General features: G+C 39.0%; 1 protein-coding gene across 15 annotated transcripts in view; it reads right to left on the reverse strand.

Annotated features, from left to right (window-relative positions):
• The window catches only part of CLASP1 (cytoplasmic linker associated protein 1), a 171129-nt gene that overhangs the window by 53888 nt on the left and 102923 nt on the right, over positions 1–14318 (reverse strand). For 7 of the 15 annotated variants that reach the window (XM_085066926.1, XM_085066924.1, XM_085066921.1 and 4 more), the window contains 4 exons: positions 13154–13321; positions 7929–8036; positions 4363–4425; positions 427–530 (listed from right to left, as the gene is read on the reverse strand). In XM_085066926.1, the coding sequence (XP_084923052.1) occupies positions 427–530; positions 4363–4425; positions 7929–8036; positions 13154–13321 (443 nt within the window). The remainder of the gene's footprint in view (positions 1–426; positions 531–4362; positions 4426–7928; positions 8037–13153; positions 13322–14318) is intronic. The other 8 variants (XM_085066927.1, XM_085066925.1, XM_085066923.1 and 5 more) reach the window with 2 other exon arrangements.

The raw sequence follows: 14318 nt of genomic DNA on the forward strand, positions 1-14318 counted from the left end.
GGGAAATTCTTGATTCCTGCTGAAACCTGATCAGGAACTGACCCTAACAGAGAACACGGCTTTTCTGACAAAATCTTTGTGCAGGTGATGGGACTGACAGCAATCTCTGACCCCATGAGTGCCGAGCACTGTCACACTGCTCTGCACATCCTCTGACAACCAAGTGAAAGGCAAACAGCTGATTCAACCCATCCTGCAGCTGTAGCACCAAGCGACAGCACTATCTGACAACTGCAGAGAACTGACATGGAGTAAGGAGAAACATACTGCTGCCAGTATACCCAAAGACAAAACAGCAAAAGGTAACTCTACAGCATCAGACACTGGCACAATCAGAATAAAGCTATTTAGAAAGAGGAGAACATACGTACAGGTAACTTTAAGCCACTTTCCGGTGTTGGAAGCATTTTGTATTTTTCCTCTTACCAGTGCATCGGCCACAGCAGCCTCCAGATCTGTGCTGGTGCTCAGGACTCGCATGGCATTCACAGAAGCAGGCATCCTGCCTGGCTGTCCGAGTCCAAACCGGTCTGCACAAAAGACAACAGTGAAAGGGATTGTTAAATGAATTCACATTCATTTGGAATCCTAATCAGGTGCCCAAGTAGTTCTCCCCACGGACTCTGGGAACTCACAGTGCTTTTCCATTAAACGCCCTTCTACCCAGAGCTCCAGAGTTTGCCATTAGGGTAAGAAATAAACTATTGTTTGTTGGGCGTTGGAGGCAATTTTGAATCCTCAGGGCAACTTTGCATTTATTTATTTTAAGCTGGGAAGCAGGGTATCTATTTTCTGTTTCTTTTTACACAATTGTCTCAAAGTTTTATTTTAATGTCAGAGGCAGACATGCCCATCCCAATCTGGCACTCTCAGAAATCAAGAGAAAACTTCTCATTAACTTCAGAGAGACAGAACCATGGCCAGTGTCAGAACATGTTCTAACCTGAGCACTCATCTATCCTGCAGCCATTTCTCTCTGGCAAGGATGTGATACTAGCAGCACCAGATTAGCCTATTTTACGTCTCAAGGCTTAATCAACCAGTAGAAATATCCCCCTACACCTCACAGTATAAAAATAAAGTTTATAATTCACTTGTGAAGTGACTCCAATTTTTGATTTAGTACTAGTCTTGAGATGCAGTTTAAATTCCAGAGCCCTATATGAAAACTGATTTTGAGCAGACAAGATCATCTTCTTCCCTTTGAATTTGATGGCAAAGCTCTCAGTGGCATCCAAAGCAATGGGACTGAGTCTAAAGTGCCATTTACACTCCTAACATTAATTACTTCATTATTTGCCCAGTCTGCCAAAAAAAGTTACTGAAATTAGTTTCTTCAGCACAGCCAAATTCAGAAAGGCATACTAGCACAGCTATGACAAAATCAGCGACTTGAGTATCACAGGCCAGGTCCTGGTAGCCAAGTCTTTCTAGAGGGGGGGCAGATCAGATACCAGATATTGGGATCCTGGCTCTGGTCCATAATCAGAAAGATTGGTTATGACATTCCAAGCTTTTCTTTCAGTGTGGGCCTGTGTTTGCTCATGGAGGACTTAGAATATCCTCTGTCCCTGTACCCACACACGTCAATAGGAGTTTTGCCAGCAAATTCAGTGGTGAACAGATCAAGCTGCATGAAACCATTTAAAAGACATTCAGCTGATCCACATCAAGCAGCAGGAGAGAGGGGTCAAGTCACACAGTTTTTTTAATAGTTCATCTATATTTAATCTAACAACGGAAAAGTACTGCTTATCAAACTGCTGAATTATATAGTGGATTTACTCAAAGCTGAGGCCAAACATGGCATTCAGCAGCTTACTGAATGGGGTTTTGGGGGAAATACTGCGTATCACAAAATTTCATTGCTTTCTTCTTTATGAGCCTACTGCACTGAAATATCTTCTAGGAATCAGCTCACATTGACATGCATAATTTAAATCAGAGATTGAGGTTGGCCAGTTCTACTGTCCTAATTACAAAGCTTTATTCAAGATTAAGCTACTGTGGGGGAAACAGGGAAGATTTTTAAAATCCCAAGCATTTTGAAAAGAAAAAAAAAACCCTGCAGACTATTTATTTCAAATAGAAGTGATATCTATCAAAATTTACTGTTTCTTGGAGTTACATACCCAGACAAGACATTTCGGATTTACAACAAAAGCACATTTTCTACAAAACACATTACAAGGGAAAAAAAAATAAACGAACTTCTTAGAACTATTGCCAAAAAGTAATCAAATAATGACATTTCACAAAAAATAAAAGTTATATGTGTTTTTACTATCCCCTTTTTTAATGCACTTGGGTTGAAGAATCACTTGAAATAGGAAGGTGAAATAATGCTTCATTCCTATAATGGAAAGATCTGTGCACTCTTAACAGAAGCACAGAGATGATAATGCATTAGGTCTGATTGAAACTAAAGTCACCACTACAGAGATATAAAGCTGTACAGAAGACAAGGATTTTCCTAAGTGTAAATGAGATCTGGTACAGTACAAGGGCTGTAAATGTTGAGGTAAGTTCTGGACTTGGTTTCATAATTAAATCCAACTCAATTACATTACTCAAGTGTTACTGAGATCAGAATTTGGCTTTAACTTTTGAAACTACATAGCATCAAAAATACCACTGCCGTTTGTCTTCAAGTAAATTTAGTATTACATTAGAAAAGGGAAGATAGTTTTGCTTTTTTTTTAAATGAAGAACAAAATGACAAAGTAATTCAATTGTAGATCAGTTAAAAACCCAGCATAAAGAAACAAAATTAAGCTTTTTAAACACATTAAGTACAGTGTGGCATGCTGACTTCTATCTCCACGGCTATCAGCAATTTTCTGAACTACTTTGTCCAGCCATTTTTAAATTCTAAATACCCAAGTCATTCCGGGCTTCTCCCCAAGACACTGCTGCCATACTTGAGTGCAGAAAGAAGACCAGAGGAGAGACCTCAACATATCTCTGATGTGGGGCTGAGAACACATCTGGCTCCAGGAATAACCAGTACAGCCAAGCCCAATGTTACCGGGCAAGAAATCTGTGGATTATGCTCTGGCCACATTCCCTTGTCTTCCAGGCTAGATTCATTATATTTGCTACAAACTTGGTGAAAATTTGCAACCACCATTATTAATCCTATTTTGCCATTCTTCATAAGGTTTTGGCCTTCTGTAGTACACAGGTAACCATACAAAATTCGATTATGCTTTGTACCAAACCACAGGAGCCAAACATGAAGTGACTATCACAGGAAGCTGAATGCAAACAGCTTAAATCTGTATTATTTTTAATTATTTTGGTTAAATACAAATTCAGATTGTTCTTTGAAAAATGCCAGTCCAATCAGCTTGCATCATTTCTGTCGAGTTACATGATAAGGGAAACATTTTGAGAGTTTCAGTTAAGTGATAGCCTTTTAACTAGACTCGTGAGAAACAGTATTTTTCACTCCCTATTTGAAGTGTGTTAATTAATTAACTTCCAGTATGACAAACTCCTCATATGATTTTAGCCTCCAAGAAAACACTGAAGCCCTCATCTTCTACATTATCTTTGTCCCCACAATTAACTCTCTATTGTCCCAAAGCTAGCAGCCCTCATTCAATTCTTTTTAAGATTCCCAGTAAAATATCCTGATTCCAAAGTAAGTTACAGGTTCTCCATAACTGCAAATCCAGTACAAGGGTGGGACAGAAGCAACTGGAATCTGCAGGTTTTTCTCATTACATGTAGCCATCAGTCACCTTAAGCAAAGCCCAGTGAAATAAAGGGATTTTTTTTCTTTCAACAACTTCCACGTACTTTGGACAAGGCCTTCAGAATTACATAAAGGATGGATAAACATGTGTTATGCTCCAAAGTTCATTTTGAAAGCTTATCAGGTGCTTAAAATGCTGCTCTTGTGTATTTTGGAGAGGATCCCACAAAGAGCTTTCATTAACAGAGACAGGAGTCCAGAATATTTAGTAATAAATGGGATGAAACCCATTGGGATCCTGTCCTAGGCACTGGAAAGTGCTACACTACAGAAGAGGAAACAGAATTTGCAAGTACTCTGCATCAGTCAGGATTTAGCTCATGCTGCACAACTGATCCAATTTACAGGAGAATTGAGAAAGCCCTGGATCACCCTTTGTTTAAACACTGCTCACAATATTTCTAAAATACTTTAAAATTAAAAACATCCAATGAATGAAACTTAAAACGAAAAGCCACATTGAACAAAACCAGAACAGAAAGCCCCGCAGCGGTGAGAAGCACATGCCAAGTGCTGGCTGATGCACACGATGGCAAATGTTAAGATGGTGTAAAACAAGACTACGTATAAGAAGCGGATTCATGCAGTTAGCGCTTGTTCACCTGACTGCCCAACAGAATCAGCAGTGGAGAGAGCACTAGTGGACCTGGAATGACGTCGAGAAGCTGCAAGTAGAAGGAATGGCAACACCCACAGGATTAACACACATTGAACCCGAGACACAAAATGCCACAATCCAAAGGGGATGCGTGTGAGCGCTACCGGCAGAGGTGTTTCATAGTGACAGGGAATGGCGCTGTATGTGGATGTGTAACAGGGACAGTGCAAGCCCCACAGCGACGCCTCCGCCTGTAGCTTCCCCCTTCCCCTCATGACCATAAACACAATGCATGACAGAACTCATTTGGAACAGTCCCAAACCGGGTGCAGCTCAGCAAAAACACCCTGATGCACATCAGTCACGTTCCAGACCCGCAGGTCTGGCAGGCGGCCGTCACGAAAACGTGGAGCACAGAGAAGGGTTTAGATGTGTCTGATCTAAACCCCAAAGTGAAGCCATGAGGAATGGTTACAAACTGTGCTTGCAGGTATTTTTCCACAACATTCTAACCTATGCATAATAAAACCAACATTAACAAAGAGAATGCGTAACCACATGAGTAGAAAGAGTCATACAGGGAGGTCACCAACCACTGTAGAGGTCCTTGGGTTGGTTTCTTTTTCCAAGTAAACACACATACACACATATTGCAGGTGTTGCTACTTCCAAAGGTCTCTTGCTTTTAACAATTTTTGCATACATGTTTCTTGAGCCTCAGAATGGACATGCACAGCTAAAGAGAATATGCACATCACACACCTATCTAGAAGGACACATGTATACAAATTGTTAAAAGCAACGGAGCACACACGGTAGCAGAGGAGCCTAAGCCAAATATAGCTCCCACTTCAATTCCCAGTTGTTAGCAGCACATCAATCACAAAATGCCTTTGGAGAGGTTTTCAGTTCTTGGATTCAGCATACAAGTGAGCTCTTTATGAAAGCAAATGAAAAATGGGCCCAGTCATTTCCAAATTACAGAAATTTCATTTTTCTAAAGAAGTTTTCCCTAGGTCTGGCAATGACATGCTCACCAGCTCAAAGCAACTGACCCAAGAAACCAATTGTTCATTTAAGCAATTCATCATAACAGACTCACTGAAGGCCTTGTTGCTTTAACACCATAACTAGTACTGTCAAGAAACTGAAAAAATAAAGCAGAATCACCTTACAGTACAAATAGGCTTTCTCAATTATGCACATAAGTGTGCAGCAGAAAAACTCTAAGTCTTCTGTGTAAGGCAAAGCATTCTTAAACACAATACTAATATTATGAAATAGAAATCAGCAAAGTGAGAAAAATATAATTTCAGGGTTTTTATAACTTTGAGAGCTTCACTAAAAGCTATACAGAATATGCAATGTGGTCTTTGACTATGGAGAACACATGCATTTATTCAAGAGAACAATCCCACTGACATCATAAGTAAACTCATTAAAGATTTGCATGATCAGCACAGGATGATGGACTGAACCTTACAATTACGGTTCATAGGTCACAACTGCTTTTTCCCAAGCCATCCCCTGTGCCCTTGTGGACACCACTGCAAGATCAAGGCCCAGGGAGAAACAAGAAAAACAAAAAAATAGAAATGTCCACATCTCTGCAAGGAGGCTGAGTAGAGACTCACTCTTGACTGATTTTACTAACGTAGGAAGCAGGACTCTTGATACACAGACATGCATACCTGCATAGCAGCCCCAAAACAAGGGGCAAAATAACATTTACAAGGTAAGGATGTCAGAGCTGACACTGACCATAATACCATTAAATGCAAGAATTTTGTCATTTACATGTAGTTATTCTGAGCATAAGTCACAAATATACAAGTTAATCTTTATAAGCAAAACCAGACCAAGCACAGCATTATTGAATTGTTGCAAGATTAACTGGGTTCTAAAAATACGGTAAGAGAACCACATTGTTTTGGTTTAAAAGGACATATATAAATTTCTTTGAGATTAATTACATGCTACATAATTAACAAGTTCATGAACATGTTTGAGCTTAAAGCATTTCAAAGAAAACACAAGAAAAAGGTAATAGGATAACAGCTACATTGTGTTACTGTTGTTACATTGGTATTTCCTCCCCATGTAACCTTTATGACCTAATAACAATAATTAGTATTTCTAGAAATGCATTACTCTTCAGGTAATTAAAAATCATGAGCCAAAATGACTCTCTCCTCACAATCTGTTAAAACAGAGTAACACACATCCATAACTGAGATTTTATACTCAGTGTAAGAGTCAAACTGGTGGAAGTGTACAAAGCTCACACCAACCATGGTTCTGATACACTGCATTTCCTTTTCAGAACAAGGGCTCAAGACAATACTTCAACTACTTTATTTTCAATAAAATAAACAAAACACAGCCCAGTGACACAGAACACTGACAAGTTAACACTGAAATCCAGCCTGCTTATACATTTTGGCTGGAGGAAAAAAGCTTCATCCAAAATTGAAGCTAGGCAGGTTAACTATAAAAATAAGGTACAGTTGTAGATATACTGTCTTTTTCTAGCTCTGCTATGAAATCAGCTTCATTTAATCAACAAAAAGTTCATCTATTTATCTTTAACAGTTATGAACCAAGTTTTGAATGCAAAGTTGAACTCCTCCCACTTTTCACCAAAAGTTGAGGCATTAGAGATAATGTAAATAGATTATTTTATAGCTCAATAAAATGATGTCTTTGAACACAAAAGCTTCTCCAATATTAACTTATGCTATGTTCCATTTACACACTACATCATATAGAACTGTATTTTGTCACTACGTGCGAAATAGATCCTGTAACACCATTCTCCACCAAATTACTACATAAATGAAGAGGGCCTGGAGATTAGCTGAATTTCATGTCTGAGATGACAAGTTTTGATACAACAAGCAATGTATTTGATTGAATATGACATGGTATTTGATCAGAAACATTAACGATCTTGCTGTATTCAGCAATGTGCAGAAAAACTTCTGCATGTGGTAAGTGTAATGAGATTTTCTATTTGTACTGTACACTTAAACTGCACTTTAATGATGCTCCTTTAAAATCTCAGTCTTTCCATGATTTTAGACTGCCCTGTAAAATCTCTACAAAAAGAGAGCTGCTATCTTCACTGGAAGATTTAGGATAGAAATTATACTGTAACTGTACCTAGCTGTAAGAAAATCTTATCATGAATAATTTAGAGTCACTCAACAACAGGCTACGAGGCTACAAAACTACTTCACTGTGACCTAGAAAATCCAGGCTTGCCCTCCCATAGATTTCCATCGGTGTTATTAAGCGAAGCACAGCAGCCCCATACAAGCTGATTTAATGAAACTAAAAATTGCAAAAGTTCAAACTAAGCTATTTCCCTGCTAACAGTAAAATGCTGAGAGTTGAAGCATGCAGAAAACAGAGGGGGGAAAAAAGGGTGTTGGAAACGGGGAGTGTCAGGAATCCAAAGGACAGAAAAAGCTCATTCCACCTAGCAGTGTCTTGAAAGGGCAATCACAACAAGGGAAAAAAGAAAAAAAAATATTGACCCTTAAAGCTCCAATGCCTACATGTACTCACCAAGTGGAGGGAAGCCCCGAGCAGGGCTTGTATCTCGACTGCTCTCACGGCTGGTATCACGACTGCACCCCTGACTCATGCTGGGTCGGGGGATACGACTGCTCCGTGCTAGCATGCAGCATGGAGAGTTTCAGAGAAGGTGAACAAGTTTAATGAGGACAGAAAGCTCAAAGTCAAGTCACATTTCTGTTAGTTATGGTAATTATTACATTAGTAATTACAATTTGCAGCAGCCTGCCCAGGCTCTTTACAAACCAACTACCTTACATGCTGAGCTGTTGTGTTTGTGATGTGAAATTTCAGCAGCATTAAAGTCTGGCTGACAGTCTGCTTTTTTCTTAAGCAATCCAAGTTTTGTTATTCAAGTAGAGCAGGAATCTTCACTCATTTAGGGAAGCTCTACTGTTGCAAAACAGATGAGACTGAAAGAAACCCTCCCGGAATACTTCTTCCTTAATTATAACACCCTTCTGCAACAAAATAGCAGACAATTTTTTTTTTTTAAAGTAATCAGAATACCAACATGATATTTTTACATAGATTTGCCTTTCACAGGGATAGTTTTTTAATAAATATCCTAAGGAAAAGAAAGGTGTACTGCACAGACTTGCAGAGATATCTTTCTCCAATGAAAGATACTGGGAAAAAACATTTAGAACCTCAATACCTGAAAGACAGGTTAAAAAGTGATTTGAATTTGAAGAGAGCAGAAGCTTCAGATATTTAACAGAAGCTAACTTCTCCTTGACTTTATGGTTTTATATGCACACAGATTGAGATCAGGGGAGCTTTAAACTGTATTTATTACTTTGACAAAACTCTACATGCTTGCAGATGTTTGAGACCTTTATGTTTGAAAAATGCTTGCAGAAAAACATTTAGTAAGCTTTATACCTGGGTAAAGAATACAGTATTTTCTTAGGGCAAAACCAGCAGTTAATTGTCAGGAGAATTTAATGACAAGAGGGATTTCCCTTGCTGTTTTGAAAAGGCAGCAGCATATTTCATGTGTTCAGGAATCGCCATTAAGGAATTTTCTCAGGCACAGAGTAAAACTTAATCTACCAGCTTTGATGACAACATAGCAAAGATACATATGCATAACATGAACGTGCTAATACTTTGACTTATCCTTGTTTCTATAAAAATAATGTAATTTGCATGCTTCAGAATATATATATATATATTCTTATAAATCTCTGTTAGTCTGTATACAGAACTTAAATGCCTAGACTCAAGCTAAAGTTCCTCTACAGTGTTTCAGTGCTCTTGTATACACTGGGTATATTAGCATCCTTCAAGCAAAACAGTACAGAACAAAATAGAAACCTTCATATTTAGGCCTTATAATTCAAATAGAGACTTCTGCCAGATTCTTGCTTTGTCAAATCCCTCCCAGTTTTGCAAAACCCGGTTTGTATCTCTCAGATTAATTAATGGTTCTGATGGTTGAACTCTGATGTCAGACAATGCAAGATGAGCTATTAACCAAGCTGATTAGATCACTATAATGTTTAATGGTACTGAGTTATACAGTCTTACAATAAATAAGACAGACTAAATTATAAGAACTGGATGAAATTAGGGTCCATGAGTACAACAATCTTATCTCAGATGTACAAGGGAAAATACTGACAGGTGAACTACAAGTAAAAGTAACACTAAAGTTCTCCACACAAATACTTGGCTTGAAATTGCAAACTCTGTAGAAGCAAACTTCTCATTCTTGGGTCTCATGCTTAGATATAAAAATGGCAGCCTTCACAACAAGTTTGCTCAAGCAGCCACTTCTCTTAAGCAGAGATTTGCCCATTTTTTTCTATAATACAACCCTACTAAAAACAGTAAAGGCTCTTTAGAGAGGGAGAGATGTGAACCATTAAAAAAGTAATGGATGCACACAACAGATTCTCCTTCCATACCAGCTAACAGCAGCAGCATGAAGAAAATGCACTTTAACTGCATGAGAATACACTACTAGGACAATGCTACTAATGAAGCATGATACTGACTGCACAAACAGAACACCCAAAACCAAACACTGGGTACTTCAGGATGAATGGTCAAATAAAAGGGTTGCATGTTACTGGATACAAAAGAAAAGCAAGGAAAAAAAATGGATCAAAAAGAACTGAAGGATGAGTCTGTTGTGGACTCCCAGGCACCTGCCTTGCATTTTCACCACTGTGCTATGTAGAGATTTTTTATCAGCTACTCAGACTATTTCCTTTAGACACTGCCAGCAGTAAAGGCCAGCAGTGTTGTCATTTAGGTAAGTCTCTCATACTGTGACAGCCTGTCTCTGCAGTGCAGGGAGCAAAATCACAGAACATAGACACAAGTCTCAGTTTGAGAATTCTCAACCCCCAAAAGCTGGACAGAAATCAAGTGAATGAGTAGCAAAATGGATTAAGAGGAGTAGGCAGGATGAAAGCAGACAGTGTGTCCACAGCCAGCTCTGCTGTGAGAAAGTCTAGGTCAGGACAAGGATGGGTTGTTTTCAATAACATTCCAACTTTCTAATGTGTAGTGTACATCTAAGTTTTACCAATTTCATCAGGAAAGTCAGAGCACTGACTTGGACATGGCTCACACCATTACTAAAAGACACTATTAGGCTGTCTTACACCAGTGGAACCCAACAGCTGCAAGTATCACCAGCAGAACATGAACATGCCCCTGTTTACCAATCTACCACTTGGAAGAAACTTGTATTTCATTATGGCATGAATTTTAGTGATTCTTAAGTGGAGACTTAAAATCAGCAAATGCTTTCTTTACATCAATACCAGAATTTTAAAGAGTCTGAAATTCTGCCAAACAGCCAGAGGAAAGCTCTGCAGTGGGGAACACCCAGTCAAGGCAAGTCAAGAACCACCTTCAGGTTTCAAACAAACATGCACAGCATAACTCCAACAGAAAGACTGCCGCTGCATGAAACTGACAGACAGCTATGCCTGCTCCACTTTTTGGAGAATGGCTATCTTGAATCTCTCACTTCTTTCAGATCCAGCTGTGCCACATGATCTACAGAGCATCCAGCAGAATTAACTCCAGGCTGGTAATTTTCAATCCATGGGAAATGGACATCACCTGTTTGAGCAGATGATCTCCTTCAAGGGGCCCAAAGAAAAGCTCAAGATTAACTGGAGTATACTCCTCCTTCCCCAACAGGGTATCACCACTAGTAAAAATCACTGAGCAGACAGGAGAGCCAAGTTTAAAACTGAAGTGTCACAAGCAGTGCCATATAGGTGACCACACAGGACCTCAGCATGTTGAATGTGCCTCATTGTGCTGCTTCTGGGAAATCAACATACTTCTTCAGGGTTCCCAGCATACAGAAGGAATCTATTTCATGGATGCCTGTAGTCATCATGGAAATCAAAGCTAGCAGCAAGGTACTGATGCTTACAGGCATCCACATGCAGAGGGCTCTATTATTGCTACTGACCCAGGAGGGCCTGAAAAACTCCAGTGGATGGTTTCTGTATTTGGAATCAAGGTGAGTGGGAGTCTATTTAATGAAATGAACAAACAAAATAAAATATCAAGGAAATACAGAGACTGAAGCAACACAATAAGAAAGCATAAAATACTGTTAGCTACTATGTCATAAAGCAATAAATACAATGGAATAATAGTATACAGCTGACAGCTCAAAAGCTATCTCTGTCTGGGTCAGTATCACAACTTTCAACATCCAGTAAATAGACAGAATTTCTGCAGCTGAACAGTTAAGTGTCAGACACTCCTGCTCCCATAACAGCTCAATCCAGGCTGTGTCGATCAGTCTGGAGGGAACAGGTGAAAGCCACACATCTGATACATGTCAGAGCTCTCTCCCACTCTCAAAGAACAAGCACTGATTGTGTTCTCAGGGAGCACATCTGAGAAATCAGATACATATTACTCTTTCAAAAGAATTCAAGGCTCCTGTAATATACCTGAAAGCAGGCAACCCAAGAGTGAGGATTTTACACAAGGCAATTTCCCTTCAGGTGCTCGAGAATGTTTTAAATCAGACCACATAATATGATGATCAGCTTAAGCATGTATGATGACGCCATCTACCATTCTTTGCTTCCTCCTAAAAAATAATGCTCTTCTACACAGTGACAGCAGAACAATTATCTCTAGTATTTGGGAGGCACTTTACATTTTAAAAGCAATGAACAGAAAAGCAGAATGTATTCATACAGAGTCCATAAAATAGATCAGACATGAGAAGAACACTAAATTTGAAAAAGCAATCACAATGAATATGCAGTATTTTTTATGAATCATAATGGCATATACACTCAGATGCTTTAAATTCATTTCAGTATGCTGGAAAGAATGAATAAAATACTTCTTTATTAACAACCTCCTCTAAATAAAAATGTAGCTCAAATGCAAAATATAAAACTATTGCTAAGGCAATAGTAACAAATTTAACTGCCAACAGTAAGGCTATAATTTCAACCAATTTCAATCTACTAGTAAAGTCTTTGGAGATAAAAAAGAATTTAGTGTCAGTATAATTTCAAATGTTCTTCTACATTAGCTTCAAACTTATAAAATAATTTCTACTAAAAAGTGAAAATTTTCAGATAGCACATTGAATACCTTTTCACTTCAACTCAGATACAGAAAGGTTTATATATATATTTACTCACCTGACTTAAAAAAAAAGTCCGCTGATAAATTTGGAAATAGAAACTATTACAGAGTATTTACATAACAATCACTGAGACAAGACTATTGAAAGCAGAACAATTAATGCATAAGTCTAAAATGTGGTCTAAGAACGTGCCTCCAGGGTATTAAGGATGAGAGAAGCAAACCATTTCAGATGCAAAATTTCTAAAATAATCCAAGAAGGTGCTTTTTGCCCTTGATTCCAAGTGACTGTAAAGACTGCTCAACTCATTTTAGGACTAAGCTTAAATGAGGTCTTTTTGCTGTGATCGTTATTCAGAACAATTGTTTTTTGCTGCCTGATCTAATAACATTGCTCATGTTGAATTCCAAACAGAAAACAAGTCATGACATCTTTAGGCTTGCTTTGAAACCATAAGCTCAACCCAGAAAATTGAAATTGCTCTCCTATAAACCACAATCATATCAACATGTCAGCTAAAAAACTCAGAAGAATAAGAGTAACATGAACAGTTTCCTAGTGAACAGGAAAGCCCCTCCTTCAAGCACGCCAGCCAGCATGTCAGTGCAGTGATTGCTCTTACCTAAGCCTATTCTGTTGGGACTCGTCTCCCGACTGCATCCCTGGCTCCGAGGAATCTTGCTGCGCTTCTCTGAGGATGATGGCACTGGCTGGACTCTGGATGTTCCACTGCTCAGGCCACCATAGGAGCTTCCTAAGAGCTTACCCGGAGAACTAGACCGGCTACCAGCTAGAAGAGAACCAGAAATAAAGAAAAAGCAATTAAAACCCCCCAAGATTTTAAACACACTGATAGCAAAACTGGAATGCAATCAGTTCTATGTAAGAATTTAATCCAAATCACTCAGACAACTAATGGGAAAACTTCAAGAAATACTGAGGAAAGCCTGTGGACAATGAACACTGACATCAGCAACCCTGTACTGCCCAGGGAGATCAAGCCCAAAGCAGACACTGCAGTGTATGAACACCCCAGTTGGCTTCAGGAGAGCTTGTGGAGGTGCTGGGGCAGTCTTGCTGCAGCAGCAAGGGATTCCCAGGCTGCCTCACCTCCTCACAAAGCAACACCAACCAGGCTGTGTGCAGAGCTGTACTGCAGTGCCCTGGCTTCTGGCACAGGTCACCTGCTGCAAAGCAGCTCAGGCAGCTTCGTGCTACACTGCAGTGGTGGCATTGCTTTTCTGCAATAATTCAGTGAAGGAAAATAAAAAACCCACCACATCTGAACAGATCACCACAATAAAGAGTAAACCACGTGAGCCTCTCACACTTGTAGAGATGCTGGCTCGCTTAGGTCTGGCTGGTTAAACCCAAGCTATTTATTTTTCAGATGATATTTTTTAGCAAGTTCAATACTTGGCCAGTTTTATTTTTCCTTGTCTGTTTGAATAGTCCATGGCAACTTTACATTTCTTCTAAGCCATGTTGTCTGCAATCAAGATGTATCTCCTTATTTACACTGCAGCTGCAGTAGATACTTCTACATGAAACACCCTTGCTGTCTAACTCAATGAGATGACTAATACTTTTTTTTGTTGCAACTCTTCATTTGGTAAGTTGTTCAAAAATTAAATAATGCTAGATTAAAGGCAATAATAAATAACTGTAAGAGTAGTAGATTGATGATTTTTTTTTTCTTCAGATAAGTGAGTCTCTGAAAACCTGCTGCTGCCATTACGATTTCTGATATTCAATTTATTTGTTGAAACAGCCAAGAAAATTATATT

This window comes from Lichenostomus cassidix, chromosome 7 (assembly GCF_008360975.1).
Source record: "Lichenostomus cassidix isolate B80296 chromosome 7, HeHo_3.0, whole genome shotgun sequence".
In the NCBI taxonomy this organism is placed as follows: domain Eukaryota; kingdom Metazoa; phylum Chordata; class Aves; order Passeriformes; family Meliphagidae; genus Lichenostomus; species Lichenostomus cassidix.